The 7,749-nt window shown below is 41.9% G+C and overlaps 1 protein-coding gene across 3 annotated transcripts in view; it reads left to right on the top strand.

Moving 5' to 3' along the window:
* Positions 1-7,749, top strand: part of STK3 (serine/threonine kinase 3) — a 288,938-nt gene that overhangs the window by 8,332 nt on the left and 272,857 nt on the right. For all 3 annotated transcript variants that reach the window (XM_019551132.1, XM_019551118.1, XM_019551124.1), the window contains exons 2-3: positions 2,681-2,761; positions 6,259-6,387. In XM_019551132.1, the coding sequence (XP_019406677.1) occupies positions 2,681-2,761; positions 6,259-6,387 (210 nt within the window). The remainder of the gene's footprint in view (positions 1-2,680; positions 2,762-6,258; positions 6,388-7,749) is intronic.

Below are 7,749 nucleotides of genomic sequence, written 5' to 3'. Positions count from 1 at the left end.
TTTTTTTTTTTTTTTTTGTGGGGGTGAAAGATATCTATGTTGACTCTCACTTACCCAAGAATAGAATATATTCTTCACTAGCAGATTTCAATTTTGCCTCTAACTTTTTGTAGTTCAGTGATTATCAGCCAGGGAGTTGTGAGATCTTTTAAAGAGTATTGTGGGGTGCTGTGCAATATTAGCACTGCTAGCTGTGCGGACACCTCTACAAGTTACTTGTAAGAAACCCAGAGATTTCAGATGGGAATCCTGAATATCAAAAACACTCTAAATCTTTTCACAGTGTTTCTGAGCTCTTTGCAATAGAAGGTTTGCTTGTTGTTTTTTGTTGTTGTTGCTGGTTTCTTTAAAATTTAATTTTAATTTTTTCCTACAGCCAAAAACAAAACAAAACAAAAAGCCAAGTGACTGCTAAGAGTTAGTATATTTTGGAGGCCTTCATTTTAATAAGGTTGAAAACTGCTGTTCTAGCTGAAACACAAGGCACAAAAAAAAATAATTTGAGCAATTTTTCTCTTGCAAAGAACTTGGGACCACCACAGCAGGTTGGTGTTTGTAACACTATGGATTCCTGTTTGAAATCTGTGGATTTCCCTTATGAATTGTGTTTGCACATATAACAGTGCTAATTTTGTGTAGTAGCCAATGGCACCCTTGGAAGGATCTCAAGACACCCCAGTGGTATCTTTGCTGAAAATAACTGTTCTGGTTCACAAACTGAGGGAGAGTCTCAAAGAAAACAGATGACTGCTCCTGTTTCTGGTTTCTAAGGCACTTGTACAAACTTTCTTTGGTTGTTCTTTTAGATTCTTGCCTCAGTTTCTCTTTGTGTTCCTTGACTTCTTCTCTTTTCCTTTGCTTGAAGATTTTCATTCTACCTTTGACCCATAAAATTTCCTGCTTCTTGTTTTCATATTTGTAGTAAGCAAGCTGCTTGGGCTGTATTGTGGCTTGCACACCCTTTCTCCTCAACAGTAGATACTTTCTATACTTGTGCCAACTGCCACATTGCTGACATTGCATGTTGGCATCAGTGGCATTCTTTTCCCTTGCCCTGTATTCTCCAGATTTCCTTACTCATTTATTCCAGACTTTGTCATGGCCTGTGTCTTAGACTGCTGTTTCGCACCTCTTTTTTCACTTTGCTTATTGGCATATATATATGAATATTGCCTGTTCAGGCACTGAGTCCAACCTCTTTTTTTGAATTGTTGTACCCCAAGATTGCTTGGCTTTTTAATAAGAGGAAGTGTTCAGTGTTTCATATTTGTAATACTGGCTTTTTTAATGTTAAATCTCTAGCAAAATCTTCCTAACTCTGTGCCCTTCTTCCTCTCCCTTGCTTTCGAGTCCTTTTGTAGGAAGTTGTCATGACATAATATTCTCCATAACGTCCCACTGATCTACCATACTTTAAAGTTGTCTTCTCCATATGGAATACTTTGTGTACAATAGCAACTGTTTTTAACTTCTTCCACTTTTAGTAGTCCCTATAGTTGCCCTGTACCGTTAAATTGCTGTGCAGACACCTTGTAGAAAAATTTGTCCATAATTTTAGGACTGGTGAAGGATTTGCAAACTAATTACAGGGCTTCACTACTACCTGTGTGGTGTGCATGGTTTGTTTTATTTTAACATCAGTATTTTTACCAAATGCTTGTGGGCTGGCTGCTCTCTTCCTGGATTTTCTAGAAGTTTTGAGAACTAAGGGATCTGGGAGACAGCAGACAGTCTAAGATCAGATTATGAGGTGGGGAGGAGGCTGGGGTGGCTGCTCCAGGAACCAGGTGTAGCAGCAGGACTAGTATGGAAAGTCTGGTGGGAGTGGGGACTTAAAATGAGATGACTTGTGGGATAGGGCTGGGAAGAGACTAAGTTTTATGCTTGGTCTCCTTACACAGATATATGTTGTTGCGTATAAGCACAAAGTCTTTAATTACAGGCTCTGTGTGCAACTTGACCCCCAATGTATCTGGTGTTTACTTGCTTTTGAGTGTTTGACTTTGGACTTTTACTGATGTTTATTTAGTGTTTTTTATGTGTAATTTACACTGAGAGATTATAGGGTCTGTTTGGGGTCTTGCTACCCAATTAAATGCTGCCACCTCCCACACTGTCCAATTTCCAGACCTGAGGGCTATCTCTACTAGCTGGAGGTTGACCACCACTGTTCTGGATTGTCCAGTTTCTAAATTCCATGGTTTGTATTTACTCTAGATTTTTAATGGCAAAGAATGTAGTTACTGCACACAGGGTGGCTTTAAGAAGGGTGTGATTTCTTAAGTCATTTATAAACTGCAGTCTGCATCTTCAGTACACGGTAACTTCACTGGGAAGATGAAGATTTTTTTTTTGGATGATTTGGAGAAGTGGGTCCAAGCCTATTGTTCTCCTTCCTTGGATTTAGATCCTGGCAGGGCAAAGAAGTGGATCACAAAAATTGAAGCCTAGCAGCAGTGAGCAACTGTTGTTGGGAAGGTCCCAGTTTGTGAGGGAGGAGTCTTCATTTCTCTCCCTTCCTTCATTCCCCTGGTGTACTTATTTTTTTAACATACACACTTTAGACACCTGCGCTCATTAAAGCACTCTTTATCTATCTCTCTCTAATCTCTCTTCTTAGTATGTATGGTTATTGTTTTTAAGACCGAACTACATTAATTTCTTTTTCTTTTTCCAATAGCAAGCTAAAGAAGCTAAGTGAAGATAGTTTAACTAAGCAGCCTGAAGAAGTCTTTGATGTCTTAGAGAAGCTTGGTGAAGGGTAAGTGCAGCTGCTAACCTCTGCAGAGGCAGGGAGAAGCAGCTTGAGCGCATTCAAAAGTAATGTCAAGTAGTCCATGATAGTGTGTCATCTAATAAAGTGGAGCACATTTATATTATTGTATTGGCTTTCTTAAGCAACTTTTAAAAATAAAACAAGAAATGCTTTTGTGAATCCCCCCCTCCCCAATTACCCATACATTTTAATTTTTTTTTATGTCTTAATTTTTCTGCCTCAGTAAATTAAACTGTTTTTTTGTGGTTGTATTGAGGTCAGGAACTTTTTTTTTTTTGCCACACGCCATACTCCATTTGAAAATTTGAGAAGTAGATAGGGAATGGTAGTAATTTAAAGCTTTTTGTTGTACTTGTCTCCCCCTCCCTGGTTGTGTTAAGTTAGACCAGGGGTGTCAAACTTGTCTGGTTCCTTGGGGCAGCTGAGTGGTGTGGGACTGGTCTGTGGGCCATATTGGGCCCATGGATGCCCACCTTTGATGCTGGATCCAACCAGCATCTGTTCCTGCTGGTTTGGAGCTGAGAGGAAAGAAGACCAGCATTTTAGATGCTTGGCTGCAGCCGCAGGAACAAGCTGTGGTGTTTGGCTGCTTTCTGCAGTGCTGCTGGGGCTTAAGCACTCTGGCCAGAGCAGTGGTACTGAGCAGCCAAGCTGACCAGATTTGCAGTACTGGAGCCCCAGCAGAACTGTGGGAAGAAACCTGCAACACAGCTTGTTCCCATGGCAGTAGCCAAGCACTAGTGATGCTGGCCTTCTTCCTGTGGTGCTGCTGGGGCTCCCACACTGTAGGTCTCATCCAGGCACTCCGGCTGCTGCCACAAGAAGTTTCCTCCATCAGTGGTGTGGGCCAGTGAGTCTCAACAAGGCCAGTGTTACAGTGGGGTCTGAGAGAGCACTGTGGGATGCTGGCAGACTGACCAGCTCCCTATTATGCTCTACTGGGGAGAACAAATGTGATCTGAAGCACATCAGAGTCATTTGCTGATAGAATTCAGGCCAATTTGAAGTGTTACAGTGCCATGCATAGTCTGTATCTTCAATTTTATAGCACTTAAGGACACTTGAGACACCTACAAATTTATGATTCTGCTCTTATTTTAGCACTTTGTTTAGCTGCAGAGAATTTGAGTGGGGGGGACAGAGAAAAGAAATATTTGAGTACAGAAGAGTTTATGGTCTAGGGACTTCAAAGTCACTGTGACTTGATTTTCAAGTGTGGTGTACTGGTGTTGTTTTGTCATCACTAGACTTTTAGGAACTGTGCAGGCTTTGTAAATTGGACAGGTACTGTGTCCCTTGCCACTCATGATGACTCTGGTAAACCTAAAATCTGCTGAGCTTTCTCTGGAATTTCCTAGCTTGGAAGAATGACTTTCTTGGGTCAAAGCAAGTGCTTGCATTTGCTTTTGGTAGGTAGCATTGGATGAAGGAATCCTGGGTCTCCATGATCCAGAGGATCAACAGCTGCCTACCTCTCTTATGCACATACCAAGATCTTCCATGTATACATCTAGGCAAGATTATGGAAGAGTAGAGTCCCAAGACCCACCGAAGACCTACCGTTCCCACATTCAGTGTCTTGCTGGTTGTAGCTTCTGCTGGAGAACAACAAATAAGAACTGCTGCTGACTGCGTAATGCTTCAGTGAGGATGAGTTTCAGGACGATGTCCTTTAGTCAGTTCTCCAACCAAGGAATACCCACAAGGCAGTAGGTGCTAGGAGTTTGAGGCACTTTGGGACAGGGTGGCTGAAGCACCCTGCCATGAGAATGCAAAGAATAAAACAAAGGACATAAACTTACCTAGAGATGCCGAGGAAACCGCAGTGAGCGGGGGTGGGAAAGGTGCTGTGCCCTGACTAAATAAGGAAATTAGCTGGGGCATGCAGATCAAAGGCTGCCATGGGAAACCTAGCTGCCAGGGTTCAAGCTTGAGTTGGGGAAAATGGTGTGGCCAAAGAAGAGGGAAAAAAAGCCACATAGAAAAGTTAAAGGAAAAACAGCTGGGTCAGGAAAGCAGTGAATTGGATGCTGCCACAGCAGACCCAGCCGGCCAGAAAGGGAATTTAAGTGAATGTCAAGCAAGCATCAGGAGTTGGACAGGAGAAGAGGGAGACGAGGTGAAGAGAAAGAAGATGGCAAAGACTGAGGAGAGAGGGGACCAACCCTGGGGCTTGGAGAAAGCCCTGATCCCCCAACTGTCTCTGCTGTCTCGCACTAGGTAAGAGGAGGCTGCTCTGTTGGTGAGAGCCAGCACGAAGATGGGGGAGACTGCTTCATTGGTGAGTCTAGTCCCGAGGGGTGAAGGTAACCGTTTCAGGAACCTAGAGGAGAAGGGCCACAGATGAGATTACACCCAAGGAGGGGGTAAATCCATCCTGACCCTGAAGATAAGGGTGGGTTTAGAACTAAGAAATGGCTCTCTTGAGAACTACGCAGGGAAGAACGGGGCAAGCAGCCAACTTAAGTGGGGGACCCAAGGCAAAGGAGTCCATAAGGCTGAGACTGGATCCTCAGTACTACAGGCGGGCAACAACATGCTCGGAACATCTGGTATGGTTAGGGCAGGGTATGGGGATGGTGGAGCCCTGCGAAGAAAAGCCGACCGCTTGATCCTATAAGCAACCCTTTTGTCTCCCAAAAGTGTTTTGGCACCTCTCTCTAGCATCAAGGCATGGCAGGCGATCTTTCACAGGAGAGAATGCTATTCTTCCAGCAGAGAGAAACTACTCTGCTCCTGGCGGCATGCCTCTGACCTCTTACTCACTTTACTTTGGTTGCAACATTTGTAGTATTTTATTGGAGCTACCCTGCCATGAGTAGCCCCATCACGTTGCTACCAGGCCTATGAGTTGGATGCAGATTATGGTCAAACCCAGGATTCATGTGTCTGTAGTACCATGCAAGTAAATTGAAAGACTGACATTGGACTGGAATTGACACAACAGGAATCTTCTCAATTTTCTTTCCCTGGCTGGCTTGCAAAGGAAGAACAGGAAGAAAAAAGCTGCAAAATGCCTTCTGAACCAGCCCTGCGCACTTGGGTTTAGAGCTTTTAACTAAAACCTTTGGACTGGTAACTGGCTTTGTAATAATAACATGGAAAACTAGGAATACCCTTAACCCCCTTCAAAAAAGGAAGCTATAACTTTATTTCTTTTTAAAAATGCGTGTCATATAGTCGATCATTTTGATTAGATTCTTAACACTCTGATGCATGACTTACAAAACTAGAATTATTTATATTCTAAAGAGAGCATTGATTTAAAGACCTTCAGCTATACCATTTGTAATCTAAGGTTATGGACCAGCATTCATTTCTGTTGGTAAAAATTTCTTTGAAATTTATAATTTCTTAGAAATTCTTTGAAAACAAATTCCCACACTTTTAAGTTAACAGTATTTTGTAGGACAGCGCTTATTGGGAGGATGAAGGGACATCCCTTGTTGGAATAAAATTAATTTGTTACTCTTTAATTTTAGGTCTTATGGTAGTGTGTTTAAAGCAATACACAAGGAATCTGGACAAGTTGTGGCAATTAAACAAGTCCCTGTTGAATCGGATCTTCAGGAAATAATTAAAGAAATTTCTATAATGCAACAGTGTGACAGGTACAAGTATAGTTTTAATTCTTTATTTCTGCTACCTTTTCTAATGTCTATTTGAAAATATACTTGATAAGTGCTGTTGAAATTTTGGAAGAGTTTTTACAGTTGATACGCCACTTTAATGTGCATTATAGTTGTTCTTGCTGGGTGTGTCTACACTAGATGCTATGTCACTGTAGCTCATGGCTATGGCAGCGTAGTATCAGCAGGCACTAACTGCAATGCCACTGCTATTGCACAGTAGCTCATTGCTACTGCACAATAAGGTCAAACAACGTGCGCACTGCCGGGACTGTGCAGTCATTTAGTACTGCTTGCTTTAGCAAGTACTGAATGACTGCACAGTACCCGCTGGAGCTGCAGTCTCAGCAGTGCACAGGTCATTTTCTACTCTACTGCTAAAGTAAGTATTATATGACTATGTAGTACCAATTTGTGCAGTCAGGGGCATGTGTAGACATGCCTGCTGAGGATCAAATTCCTTCCATGATTTCTGAAGAAGTATAGTTCTTGTTCATCATCGAAAGAAAAACAGATGCACCTGAATTAGTATTTGAAATTTAATGATGATTCTTAGAAGAATGAGGTGTAGGCTTTTTAGACTTGTACCCATTACATGTCTAGTGCCAACCAAAATAACTTGGCATGATGATAAAATCTTTAATTATAAGTCATGGAGTGCTGTTAATGTTTCCTGTAAGTGGATTAATATATATGAATTTTAGGTTTCAGTTTCAAAGGACTGGCAAAGATGTTGTAGCACGTCTTTGTCCTAAAATGAAAGGGAAGGGAGGGATTTAAGTTCTCTTTTGGGGGGGAAGAGAAGGGGGTGTTGTTTTTCTTGGAGAAAGATCCTTTAACTCTGTGGTTGACAACCTGTAGCCTGTAGGCCAAATCTGGCCCACAGAGATGATTTTTATTTATCTATTTTTTTTTTTTTTCTTTCCCCACCCAATGCACCGAGCAGAAACTCTGCACTTCTAATGCGCCTTATTATGGTTCTTATTTGAATAAATTTGTCTGTCCAAATGACTTTCAGTGAGTTCTTCAGTAAGTTTTGGATAAGTGAGAGTGTGTACTGCACAGCTGCTTTTTCAAATATCCTGAGGAATTCCTTCTTACTCAATCTGTCTTTGTCCATCTTCCATATGACAGAGGCAGGGGTAAAAGTGAGTTCTTCCAGACCGTATTCAGCTGCCATAACCATGAGTCCTGTGGTCTTATGGAAAGAATAGAATGTGATGACCATATAATGGGGTGCACCGACAGAGATTATTGGGGCTGATACAGATGGCCAATTTATTTATTGGCCAATACCGATCTGATTTCTGATAAAGCTGGTAAGTCCAGTGTAGTGGAAGTGGG

This window comes from Crocodylus porosus, unplaced genomic scaffold (assembly GCF_001723895.1).
Source record: "Crocodylus porosus isolate Cpor-Errol unplaced genomic scaffold, CroPor_comp1, whole genome shotgun sequence".
NCBI classification, from domain to species: domain Eukaryota; kingdom Metazoa; phylum Chordata; order Crocodylia; family Crocodylidae; genus Crocodylus; species Crocodylus porosus.
This window is presented reverse-complemented; position numbering and strand designations above follow the sequence as displayed.